A 12,993-nucleotide genomic window follows, 5' to 3' on the forward strand; every position below is an offset into this window, starting at 1 on the left:
TTTTTTTTCTTGCGATGAAGTCTTGCTCTGTCACCCAGGCTGCAGTGCAGTGGTGTGATCTCAGCTCACTGCAACCTCTGTGTCCTGGGTTCAAGTGATTCTCCTGCCTCAGCCTCCTGAGTAGCTGAGACTACAGGCACCCACTACTACACCCAGCTAATTTCTGTAGTTTTTAGTAGAGATGGGGTTTCACTATGTTGGCCAGGCTGGTCTTGAACTCCTGACCTCAAGTGATTCGCTGGCCTCGGCCTGTCATCCATTTTGAGTTCACCGCGTGTGTGATGTGAATAAGGTGTGCAGCTTCCTGCACACACATGTGGATGTTCAGGACCGTTTGTTAAAGGCACTTCTTTTTTGAGAGAGAGTTTCGCTCTTGTTACCCAGGCTGGAGTGCAATGGCGCGATCTCGGCTCACCGCAACCTCCGCCTCCTGGGTTCAGGCAGTTCTCCTGCCTCAGCCTCCTGAGTAGCTGGGACTACAGGCACGTAAAGGCACTTCTTTCCTCCGTTGAATTGTCTTGGCACCCATGTTGAAAACCAGTTGACTATAGGCCAGGCACGGTGGCTCACGCCTGTAATCCCAGTACTTTGGGAGGCCAAAGAGGGAGGATCACTTGAGGTCAGGAGTTTGAGACCAGCCTGGCCAACATGGTAAAACCCCTTCTCTACTAAAAACACAAAAATGAGCCAGGTGTCATGGTGTGTGCCTGTCATCCAGCTACTCAGGAGGCTGAGGCCGAAGCCGGAGGGTTGCTTGAACCCAGGATGCGGAAGCTGCAGTGAGCCGAGATTGCGCCACTGCTCTCCTGAGACCCTGTCTCAAAAAAAAATTTCATTTTTATACTGTTCATTGCCAGTGTGAAGAAATACAATTGATTTTTGAAGTATTGATCTTGTCAAGAACCCTAACCCTTGCTCTATTAGCTCTAATTGTTTTGTTTTGTTTTTGTTTTGAGATGGAGTTTCACTCTTGTCACTCAGGCTGGAGTGCAATGGCGCGATCTCGGCTCACTGCAACCTCTGCCTCCTGGGTTCAGGCAATTCTCCTGCCTCAGCCTCCTGAGTAGCTGGGATTACAGGCACACACCACCATGCCCGGCTAATTTTTTGTATTTTTAGTAGAGACGGGGTTTCACCATGTTGACCAGGATGGTCTCGATCTCTTGACCTCGTGACCCACCCGCCTCAGCCTCCCAAAGTGCTGGGATTACGGGCTTGAAGCTCTAATAGTTTTTTAAATGGCTTCCTTAGGGTTTTCTGTATAAGAGATCACGTCATCCAGCCGGGCGCAATCGCTCACGCCTGTAATCCCAGCACTTTGGGAGGCCGAGGCGGGTGGATCACGAGGTCGAGAGATCGAGACCATCCTGGTCAACATGGTGAAACCCCATCTCTACTAAAAATACAAAAAATTAGCTGGGCATGGTGGCACGTGCCTGTAATCCCAGCTACTCAGGAGGCTGAGGCAGGAGAATTGCTTGAACCCGGGAGGTGGAGGTTGCTGTGAGCCGAGATCGCGCCATTGCACTCCAGCCTGGGTAACAAGAGTGAAACTCGGGCTCAAAGAAAAAAAAAAAAAAAAAAAAAAAAAAGATCACGTCATCCGAAAAGTTTCCCATCTTCCCTTGTTCGGATCACTGTCACCCAGGCTGGAGTGCAGCGGTGCGACCTCCGCCTCCTGGACCCAGCATCGTCCCACCTCCGTCTCCACAGTACCTGGGACTGTAGGTACACACCACAATGCCTGGCTAGTGTTTGCATTTTTCCTTTTTTTGGTAGAGACAGGGTCTCACTATGTTGCTCAGGCTTGTCTTGAACTATTGGGCTCAAGCGATCCTCCCACCTTGATCTCCCAAAGTGCTGGGATTACAGGTGTGAGCCGCTGTGCCTGGTCCTGGATGCTTTTGTTTCGTTTTCTTTCCTAATTCCTCCGGCAAGAACGTCCTAGAACATGAAAAGTATGTGGCAGGAGTGGCACTGTGGCTTGGTGGGGCATTTCATCGCTGTGGTCACGATGCTCCCGGGAGTCCTGTGAGGTTCTCCTGCGTGGGTGGTGCCAGGCTCCTGGCACCTGCGGGGTTACGGTTCCCATCAAGCTTGGAAAAATGCGTCATTCAGCTGTTTTACCATCTTCCCCTCTGCTGCCACGGGCTCTGATTACATGGATATCAGGCCACGCAAAGGTGTCTCACAGCTCACTATTCTACGTCTCTGTTTTCTAAAATCTGTTTGACATTAAAGAGTTTTTATTGCTACAGTGTCAAGTTTGCTGCATTTTCCTTCCTGATGTCTGAACTGTCAGTACTGCCACCCAACGCGTCTCTCAAATCAGACCTTGACATCTTCATCTCTGGAAGTTCCTTCTCCACTGGGTTTTTGAACACCTTCAACGTCCCTAACACCTTCGATGAGATTTCCACTTCTGCTTTTTCTAATTTGTTTGTGTTTTTCTTTAGAGATCAGATCTCAGTTTGTTGCCCAGGCTGGCCTTGGCATCTTGGTAGCTGGACTACAGCACGCACAGCAGCACCTGGGACAGCTCCTTTAATAGGAGCAGCACAGTTACAACAGACGCTTGAATGTCCTTGTCCATGAATTCTATCATCTATAACATTCTAGTATCTTTCTGTCCATCTGGGGACTGGGGAGGGTCCCTGTGTCCATCATCTGAGGAGGGTCCCTTGCCTGGGTGTCAGGAAGGGGGACAATCTCAGTGGGACATCAGCTGAGACGCTCATGCTTTCATCTCTGCCCCTGTACGGGGATGACATTTGCCCCAAGGATTTCTGTGAAGCAGGTGACAACCTTCTGCCTGCAACCTGCTTGATAACGTTCAGCCCCTGGTTTGGTCGGAAGTCCGGCCAAAGGCTGGCAGCCTGTGTGGGGGATCCTCCACTCCCCCGGCCCGGCAGCACTGCTCCCACCCCTTCCCCAGCAAACCAGCTTCCTGGGGACATGTTAACGGAGCTTCCTGTTTTATTTTCTCTTACCTTCCTTTCTCTCCCCCCCTTCTTTCTTTCTTTCTTTCCCTCCCTCTCTCCCTCCCTCCTCTCTCTCTCTCTCTCTCTCTCTCTCTCTCTCTCTCTCTTTGGAGTTTTGCTCTTGATGCCCAGGCTGGAGTGCAATGATGTGATCTCAGCTCACCACAACCTCCGCCTCCCAGGTTCAAGTGATTCTCTTGCCTCAGCCTCCAGAGTAGCTGGAATTACAGGCATGAGCCACCACACCCAGCTAATTTTGTGTTTTTGGTAAAGATGGGGTTTCTCCATGTTGGCCAGGCTGGTCTCAAACTCCCAACCTCAGGTAATCTGCCCACCTTGGCCTCCCAAAGTGCTGGGGTTACAGGCGTGAGCCACCAGGCCTGGCCTACAGTCAACTGATTTCCAACACGGGTGCCAAGACAATTTAATGGAGAAAAGAATCCTTAACAATTGCACCATCACACTATTGCAGTCCGGCCTGGGCGGCAGAGCAAGACTCTGTCTCAGAAATAAAATAAAAATAAAGCAACAGAAAAGTCCAGTGCTCTGTCCAGGTCAGAAGGATGGCCCAGATGCCACCACGTTCCTCTCCCCACAGCTTCCCTCTCTACATGCCTGGTCCTGAACTCACAGGCTGAGAATCTGTTCTCACATTTTTATAAAGAAATGCCTGCAACGGGTCTGGGGTGGTGGCTCACGCCTGGAATCCCAGCACTTTGGGAGGGTGAGGCAGGAAGATCACTTGAGGCCATGAGTTCAAGACCAGCCTGGCCAACACGGCGAAACTCCATCTCTACTAAAAAGACAAAAATGAGCTGAGCATGGTGGTGGGTGCCCGTAATCCCAGCTACTTGGGAGGCTGAGGTACCAGAATCGCTCGAACCCAGGAGGTAGAGGTTGCAGTGAGCTGAGAACATGCCACTGCACTTCAGAGTCAGACCCCATCTCAAAAGAAAAAAAAAGAAATGCCTGAGCCTGGCCAACATGGCAAAACCCCTTCTCCACTAAAAATACAAAAATGAGCTGGGCGTGGCGGCAGGCACCTGCAGTTCCCAGGTGCCCAGGAGGCTGACCCCGGAGATGGAGATCGCAGTGAGCCAAGATAATACCACTGTACTTCAGCCTGGGTGACAGAGGCTCTGTCTCAAAAAAACAAAACCAAACTCAAGTAAACAGCAACAACAAAAACCTTAATACGGAGCTGCAGTAACCTAGAAGACTGTGTGACTGGTAACAGAACAAGGATAGACATATTGATTAATGGAATATAATTGAGAGTCCAGAAAAATAAGCCTTCACATTCACTGTCAACTGATTTTTTTTTTTTTTTTTTCTGAGACAAGGTCTCACTCTGAGCAGGATCCTACTTACCCCACAGGCCACTCTCAGGACACTGAGCTGTGAATGCCATGAGGGAACCGTGGGCCACTGGGAAGGTTGCCACCCTGGGCCTCAGGGGCCTTGCCCTGGCTGCATCCTAGGTGGTTATAGTCCTGGGGCTCCAGGGCACAGTGGGGCAGCAGCTAGGCCTGGGTGACGAGACAGTCCTGGAGCCAGGGGCGAGGTGGTTGGGACCCAGGTGAGCAGAGGGGCCTGAGGGTGTCTGAGACCCAGGTGAGCACCTGGTGGGGGCTGGGACCCAGGTGAGCACTGGGGCAGGGGGTGTGCTGGGGCCCAGGTGAGCACAGGGGCCTGGCGGGGGGAGGGGAGGGGAGCTTCGACCTCACCTCTCACAAGCCAAGGCTCCAGGCAGCCCCAGCCCCACCCCCATCCCTAATTTCCACGCTTGGAGTTAATGGGCCCGGCCTGGCCATCTCTCACCACGGGGCTGATTTGTTCTCCAGATTTTGAAAGCCCGTGGTCGGCTGCTGTGTTGCCCAGTTCCCCATGACAAGCGCAGACACCACAGAGGCGAAGGAGTTCAGCAAACATTTATTCACCCTTGGTCCTCATCAGGGAGGCATCGGGAGATAAACTGCGAGTGACCGGTGACCGTCAGCCACACTCCTCCAACGAGGTGAGCTTCATCTATTACTCATCAGGAAGACAAAGCCAAGATAAAAATCGCTGGGACGGGGGACTGGCCCACAGCTCAGCTGCACAGCGGCCTCCACCTGAGGCGGGGAGGGGCAGGAAATGTCTGGAGGGTGGGAAAGGCAGGAAGGACCCCAAGTGAGAGGAGGTAGCCCACAGGTGGGGCCCCAGGAAGCAGGTTCTGGCAGGCGTCCCTGCTGGGTGTGGGCAGAGGCTGGCTCCTGGAGGCCGGTGGGGGGGGGCGGGGGGGAACTCTGAGAAAGGGGAATCCTAGAGGGGGCCCATGCCGCCTGCCCAGCCTGGCTGTGCTTCCTGAGACCTCCCTGGTGTAGCCCAATCCTCCCAGCTCTGTCATTCAGATGGTCGGGTTAGGTCCCTGTGGGTTCATTTCCCCGTTTGGGGCAGGTGCCGGGGACAGAGTGTCAGGACAGACTGGAGCCGGGCCCAGATGATAGGCAGTTGGGATGGATCACGAGTTAGGAGGAAAGTCAGGGAAAGCTGGGGGACGGGTGCTGAGTACAGAGTGACCCAGACTGCCACAGGCTTGCCCAAGGACTGTGATTCCCCAGAACCTGAGTGGCCCCTGGAGAGCCACAGAGGAGGTGGAGGGCATTCGAGGCTGGGGTCTGGTGGACAGCTGTCCTGCCTCTTAGGACCCACAGCCTGGGTGACTTTGCAGGGTGCCCCTCCTGCCCAGGCTCCTTCCCCACTCCCAGGTCCTCCCTCCCGTTCCGCACTGACGCCTGCTCTGAGCAGCTCCCCTCCCCCAGCCCGCTGAGGTGGCCTCCCTCACAGAGCTGGTACCCAGGCTCCCAAGAAGGGCTACTCTGAGGCTCCCCTGGGACCCGGACTCCCGGGGCAGGACTGCTGGTGGACCAAGGGTGCGGCTCGCAGCCCAGTGCTACCCCGGCTCAGGGTCACTGGCCGGTCCTTGGGAGCTCAGAGGAGAGAACAGGGTCGCCTGGGAGGCTCCTGCGAGGTGTGCCCCGAGGCTGTGTCCTGGAGGGTCCCGGGGGCTCCTGCTGGAGGCACGACTGGAGCCTTCGAGGCCCCGTGCTGGTGGGACTCTCCCTCGCCTCCCGTGGGCCCCGGTGAACTCAGCCGCTGATGGGAAACGGCCCTCGGCGGGGCTCGAGGGAGATCCTCTGCCTCGGCCCCGGGGAGCACGGGACCCGGGATGGCGGTGGTGGTTCAGGGGGACGCACGGCGCTGCCTGGAAACTCGGTGGTCGCCAACGGCACGTGCTCAGGGCCGGTGAGGAGGAGTCCCAAGTCCGGAGGAGCCCCCAGTCCTCACCCGCTGGAGGGTGGCAGGGAAGGCTGCGGGCAGGCCCGACGCCCTCGGGAGCCACGTCCTCGGTCCGGGCACCTGGTGTCCGCACCCCGGCTCGGCCCCGAACCCTCCCCAGCACAGAGCCCGGGGAGGGGTCTGCGGCGGGCACGGGCCGCTCCGCACGAGCAGGAAAACCCAGCGGGAGGCTTCAGGGCGAAGGGTTAGGGCTCAGCTCAGCCTCCGCCTTCCGCGGTCCGGGGACTGGGAGTCCGGAGAGGAACCGCCGAAAAAAGGAACGCCCCGAGATGCCGCGCGACCGCCTTCCAGCGCCGGACACAGTCCGGACACTCAGGGACGCTCGCCTTCCCGCCCGAGCCCCCGGGGGACCCCTCAGAACCGCACCGCGGAGCGACGCAAACCCGACGGGGGAGCAGTGGGCGTCCGCGCGGAGGGGCTGCAGGGGCGCGGAGAGGGTCGCCCCGGGCCCTCCCGACGCCCCAGCCACCTGCGGACATCGGCCTCCCTGGGAGGGCGGGACCCCCGACGCCACCGAAGCCCACTCTTCACAAAGACGAAACAAGGAAAACTCGCGACGTGGCCTCTGCAGTCATAAATACGTGTTCCCCGGTACGGTCTCAGAAAAGGCCCCGGCCCTAAAACGGGGCGCGGCATCGGAGGCGGTCCCAGGGCTGCACGTCACCGCAGCCACGGCCGCCAGGGTCCGCCCAGGCCCTGCGGCCCCGCCCTGGGGACGGAGGGCAGCGCCCGGGTCAGGCCCGGCAGCGGCGGCGGCGCGAGCAGCGGGAAGGGGCCTCCGGGCGCCGGGGCCTCTGCGGCGGGGGCAGCGGGGGGCGGCGCGGCCGGGCGGCGGGAGGGCCCCAGCTGGCGCAGGCAGGCGGCCAGGTGGCCGAGCAGGCGGGAGCGCACGTCGGCCGGGACGCCCTCGCAGCTGGCCAGGAAGCGGCTCACCTCCGCCAAACACTCGTGGAAGCCTGCGCGGTACTTGCCCAGGACGGCGGGGTCGGCGCTGAGCGCGGCTACGGGGGCGACACGCGAGGAGCGGTCGGGGCCGGGCCCGGGGGTCCCGCGCGCCCCCACCCCCCGCCTCGGAGCTGCCGCCGCCCGCGCCGCACCTGTCACCTGCACGCGCCGCAGGCTCCGCAGGTGTTTCACAGTCATCTCCAGGATGTCCGCCTTCTCCAGCTTCGAGTGGCGGGAGCTCTGGGGGCAGGGATGGGGCGGGAGGTCCAGGCTCCGCTGCGCCCCCGACTCCGGGTCTCGGGCCGTCGCCCCCGGCTTACCTCTTTCCTGAGAGCGTCCAGGATGAGGGTTTTCAGCTGAGCGAGGCTCTCGTTAATGCGCGCTCGGCGCCGCTTCTCCATGACCGGCTTGGAGGACTGCGGATGGCACCGGCTGAATCCCGCGTCCCTCCGTCCCTCCCCGCCCCCGCCGTCCCCCTCGCGCCCGGCCCGGACCCCACCTTGCGGTGCTCGGCCGCGCTCCGCGGCTTGTCCGGGGTCCGACTGGCGCTGGCCGGCGCTCCTGCCACCGGCGAGGCGCTCGGCTTACCCGGCGTGTCTGCGGGCATGGTGCGCCCCGCGCCTCCCTGCGCCGGGTAGCGCGCGCCGCCGGGGGCCGGGGGCCGGGGGCCGCGGGCCGGGGGCCGCGGGCGGCTGTCCGAACTTCTCTGGCGGGTCCCGGCTCCAGGCCCGCGCGCGGCTCCGGCTCGCGCTGCTATTTAAGGCCTGGCCGCCGCGGGGCGTGTGAACCCGGCTCCGCGTTCTTTCCCACACTTGCGCCGGCCAATCGGCGCCCGCAGCCTCCCCCGCCGCTGTCAGTCACGCCTCGACTCCCGGCCGCGGGCGACAAAGGCTTGGGTCCCCCACCCCGCGCCCTCCTCCGACCCCGGGGCCAGGCCGGGCGATCCGAGCCCCTCCTCTGCAGCCGGGGCCGAGCAGCGAGCCGGGGGACAACGGGGACCAGGGACCCCGGGCTGGGCGGAGTCTCGGGCTCACTTTCCCACCCCGGGGGCCGAGCTGGGGTGCAACGGAGCTCGGGCTGGCGGCGCAGGGAGTCGGGAAGGACTTTTCGCCCCGGGTGCGGGGGTCGGGCGGCCCCGAGGGGTGGGCGAGCCTGGGGCGGCGCCTCTTCCTCCGTCTGACCCCCGCGCGCCTCCTCCAGTGCCGGTTTTGGCCCCGCCGGGTCTCCGAATTTGACACGACACCGGCCCGGCCTCCGGGGGCGCCTCCCCCAGCGCGCGTCCCGGGGCACCAAGGGCTGCAGGAAGCCGTGGGACGCTCGGGCGGGGACGGGGCGGCGTCACCGCACGGTGAAGGGGCGCACGGGTGACCCCGCAGGGCCGGGCGGGACGCGAGTCAGCGGGATGACGTCATGGGGCCGGTGTCGTCACGAGCTTCCAGGTGACCCGTCCGCGCGCTCAGCTGCAGGAAGTCGGGCTCACGGAGAAAGCTTGCGAGGGGCGCTGTCCGTGCCGGTTACTGCGAAGGGCCGGATGCGGGCGCCGGCGGCGGTCACTGCCGCGTGCGCTGTTTTGACGATCAATGCCGCGACGGGGCGCGCTGGCTGTTTCGGCGCTCGGGGTCCCCCGCGGCCGGAGGCCTCCTGAGCCCCCTGGAGAGCCGGGCTCGCGCCGGGCTGGAGACCCCGGGAAGGAGGCCGAGGCGGACCCCGCAGTCTCGCGGTTTGAGAAGCGAGTTGGTGGAGAAAAGCCTCCCCACGGGGTGGTCCCAAAAGCTTCTGCAGGCGGGGGGTCTTCAGCAGGAAAGCCCCGAGGGAGGGCGTGGCGTTCCCAGGGCGCGGAGGGGGCGCAGGGGCGAGGGAAGTGGGAGGGGCGGCCGGGCAGGCGGGAACCGCGAGCTTCTGGCCGGGGAGGGGTCGGGCAACCTCTGGGGGCTTTTCTGGCCGGCGAGTCGGCTGAGTGGCAGGTGCGCCCCTGCCCGAGCACCGGGACCCACCCGGGGTTTGCGTCCGGAAGCCTCCCCTCCCTCCGAGCCGCTGCGGCGCCCCCCACACCCCGCCGCCTGCACCCGGGCGCGAGCCTAGGAGCCCTCCCGGCGGACCGGCTGCCCACGCCCCTCGCTGACCGGGGAAAGCCGCGGGGGCCGGGCGGGCGTCCACTGGAACCCCGCTCGCCTGCGCTGACCCCTCTGCTCAGACCGGCCCCGCAGCCCAGGAGGTGGCGTGGATGGTGCCCCGCGTCCCCGCCCCGCGTCCCCTCCCGGCCCGAGCGCTGCGCCGAGGCGGGAAAGCTTGCGAGCGCCCCCCGGGGCCGCAGCATCCTGCTGGGGGTCATCCCAGGGGAGCTGCCGGCCTGAGTCTCCCCAGCCCCTGCGCCCGGATTTGGGAAGGGATCTGGGGGGACTCTGGGCCTCCCCGGTCTCCAGACAGGCAGGGAGTTCAGGATGGAAGGAGGGGCCTGAGGATCGTTGTTGTTCTTTCCTATTCTTTGGTAGAGCTGGGGCGGCTCCTGTGTTGCCCAGGCCAGTCGCGAACTCCCAGCCTGAGGCAATCCTCCTGCCTCGGCGTCTCGGCGTGCTGGGACTGCAGGCCTGAGCCTCCTCCCTGCCCGGCGTGGCTGGGGCTGACCTTCCCCTCACTGGTGTTTAGATGGGCTGGCTTTCCTCCCTGTAACTGCTTCCTCGTTTGTACCAGGGGCTTTTTATTTAACCCAGGGTTGTTGGGAAGACAAAGGAGATTCTACTTTTAAAGCCGCTGACCCGGCGGTGTCCGACTCAGTGAGCACCCGCGTCCATCTGCCACCGTTCCTGCCCCAGGCAGCAGGCGGGGTCCTCGCGGAGCCGAGAGCAGATGAGGCGGGGAAGCACGGCCTGCCGTGCTGGAGAGGAAGGGCCCCTGCTCCCCGCTGCCCCCACAGGGAGCCCACTCCAGGGTCCCCAGGCCTGTGGTCTTCCCACCATCTTTACCGCAGGGCGGCTCCCGTCTGCGTCGGTCTCTGTCTCATGAATGCGCACATGGCGCCACTTCTCTGGCTTGGAGGACTGCGGGTGGGCACCGGCGGAGTCCCTCCTTCCTCCGTCCCTCCCTGAGGGGAGGGTCCTCAGCCTTGTGGGGGGTCTCCTCACATGGGGCCACTGTGGCCACATGGCATGATGTCCAGCCAGTGTCCCCGTACAGCCTGCCAGGTGCTGGCTGTGACCTCCCCTCCCAGCCTCTGACCCAGAGGTGGCGGCTGACTTCCTGCCACGCCCTCAGTATCCCCCTGGCACACCGGCCCCTGACAACGGAGCCACGCCCTGCACGTGGTCCTCAGCATGCTCCCCTACTCCCACCAAGGGCACTCAGGCAGCCAGGACCAAAGCCACCGAGGAACCACGGCTGGGCCAGCGTGGGGTTTCTCTCCCCGAGAGCCAAAGTTGGGCGCAGAGCTAGTCCTGGGTGTTCGCTGGGATCGGTGACGAAGGCCACAGGGGCAGGGGAAAGAGCAGGACCCAGGCAGAGGCAGGGGCGCCCAGCTGCCAGGCTCCCACCCCGACGCATGCCTGCCTAGCAGGGCAGCTGTGTCCCCATGTGGGTGGTGCTGGGTCTCCCCCCTGCCCTGCCTGTCTGGGATGCCCTCCCGGCCCGCTCCCAGCAGGCACTGCTTTTCTCCCCACTGCACGGGGACGAGCTCGGTGCCCTTGTCCTTCCTCACCGGCACATCCAGACTGTTTCCTTCTCCACCACGCCACCCCAGCTTTGTGAGCAGACCTCATCACGTCCAGGTCATCGGCTCCCTTTCCTGAAGGAGGGGACGCTGCTCCCCGCCCCTCTCCCAGCCATGCTTTCAAAATCCAGATGGGTGATTCACCAACTTGGACTTCCTCTCCTTCAGGGGTCCTGTACCCTCCCCGCTCGCCCCGCTAGTCTGGGTCCTTTCTCCTAACCGCACCCCTCCACAGTCTGGCTTCTCCCAGCTCTGCCCGGCTCCCGCTCTGGCTCTGCTGTCCCTCAGCCCGCGAGGTCTGCGGTGTTTTCGCCGGCCTCCGTCTGAGCTTCCGAGTCCCCTCCGTCCCTTCTCTTGTTATCAAGAGCAGCCTGCCTGGCCGCCATTGTGTCTGCGCCTCACCCTCCCTCCCTCCTCTCCTTCCTCCCATTCTTGTGGGCAGACCACAGCCCGTGTGGAATCTCAGCCTGGGTGGCTTAAGCACCACCTGCCCATTCTTTCTCGCAGCGGGGATAGGGGTGGTGCCTGCGGCTTCCCTGGGCCTCACACAGGCCTCGCCCTGGGCCAAGGTCGGCTGAGTGGGGAGGGCCCAAGTGACGCCATGCTGGACGCCGTCCCTGGCTGCTGGAGTCCCTGCCAGAGCCACGCAATCTGGAATCCTGCCCACCCTGGTCAGCTTCCTCCTGAGGCAAGGCCAGCCTTCCAGGAGGGTGAGGTGGAAGCTGGGGTCCAGAATGCATACAGTGAAATTTTCACACATTCCATTGGCCAAAGCAGGTCACAGCAGCGGGATTCCAGGGGAGTCGGAAAACGCAGTGATCCCTCCTCCCTCCCCCTGCAGGGGCAGGGCTGCCTGAGAAGCCAACGCCCCAGGTTTTCCGCCTGCTGGCTCTGGGAGGGCAAGGATGGAAGTGTCATTTAGTGGCAGGGACACTAGGGAGCCTGGTTTGGCCAAGCCCTAGCTCCCTGCGGCAGTTCCCCCAGGACAGCTGGGCCTGTGTATCCAGTGGGTGGGCCTCCCACCAGGTGACTGCACCAGGCAGTGGGGGTGTGTGGTCCAGCACAGAAGGGCCCCGCCCCCGGCCGTGTGACGTCAGGTATCTAGCCCCTGCTCCTCACAGGTGTGTAGCTTCTGTGTCCTCTGCCAGGTCCTGTGGGTCTAAGAGGGGATCTCTCCTCTCATCCAGCGAACCAGGCTATATCCACCCCCAAGCCCTCCCCAGCTGGCTGCCTCCCCCCTGGCTCGAATAGCAGCAGCCTCCGGGGTCATGGGCCTCCCCCACACTCTGTCCTCCCTGACGCAGCCAAAGGCATGCTTCTAACTTGCAGACCCCCTCCCTAGGGCCAAGCCCATCAGACACCAGGCGGTTCTGCGTGTCCCACTGGGCCCACTGTGTGGAGTGGGGCCCTCTGCCCTGTCCCGGGTCCTGCTCTCCCAGGGAGCCCTTACAGGGGGCTGCAGCTGGGAGGGGACATGCCTGCCACGTGGGTGGGGAGGCTCCAGCCTGGGAAGATGGGATCCAGGACGGTGAGACTTGTGGCCCAGGTCAGGTGGTGGCAGCTCAGCTTCCTGGTCCCAGGTGGAGAGACAGGGTGAGGCTCCTCCTCATGGGTCTGGAGGGGAGGGGCTGCCTGTCATCCGCCCAGCCTTGAACTTCAGCCGTCCATGTTTCTTAGAAAAGGTGGCCAATCCCATGACACACTGCCGGGTCACCCTCCGCTGGCCGCAGGGCATGGCAGGCTGAGCTCGGCCTTCTCGGAGTGCCGTGGTGTGCCTGTGGGGTACCCAGTCCATCCTTCCCAGTGGAACCAGGCAGAGGTCCAGCCCTGTCGTCAGAGTGACCTTTGAGCTGTGACGAAAGGTTACATGTGACCAGGAGCCATGAGTCAATCAGATGTCATCCAGGGCAGTGGCTGAGGAGGGGTCACTGACCAGACGGGAAGGCGGGGAAGGGTCTGGATGTGAACAAGAGCAAAGAAGTGGGCCACAGGCTGTCGGGCTCCTTCGACGGATGAGCCTCG

At 62.6% G+C, this 12,993-nt stretch overlaps 1 protein-coding gene across 1 annotated transcript; it reads right to left on the reverse strand.

The window, feature by feature from the left end:
• Positions 1 to 4,898: 4,898 nt before the first annotated feature.
• HES4 (hes family bHLH transcription factor 4) lies at positions 4,899 to 9,333 on the reverse strand. Its single transcript, XM_039473774.2, has 4 exons — positions 7,768 to 9,333; positions 7,589 to 7,684; positions 7,421 to 7,508; positions 4,899 to 7,324 (listed from the first exon to the last, which is right to left on the reverse strand). Exons 1-4 carry the CDS (start codon positions 7,873 to 7,875, stop codon positions 6,984 to 6,986), a joined length of 633 nt encoding a protein of 210 aa, XP_039329708.1. The 5' UTR covers positions 7,876 to 9,333; the 3' UTR covers positions 4,899 to 6,983.
• Positions 9,334 to 12,993: the final 3,660 nt, after the last annotated feature.

Source organism: Saimiri boliviensis, chromosome 11 (genome assembly GCF_048565385.1).
Source record: "Saimiri boliviensis isolate mSaiBol1 chromosome 11, mSaiBol1.pri, whole genome shotgun sequence".
In the NCBI taxonomy this organism is placed as follows: domain Eukaryota; kingdom Metazoa; phylum Chordata; class Mammalia; order Primates; family Cebidae; genus Saimiri; species Saimiri boliviensis.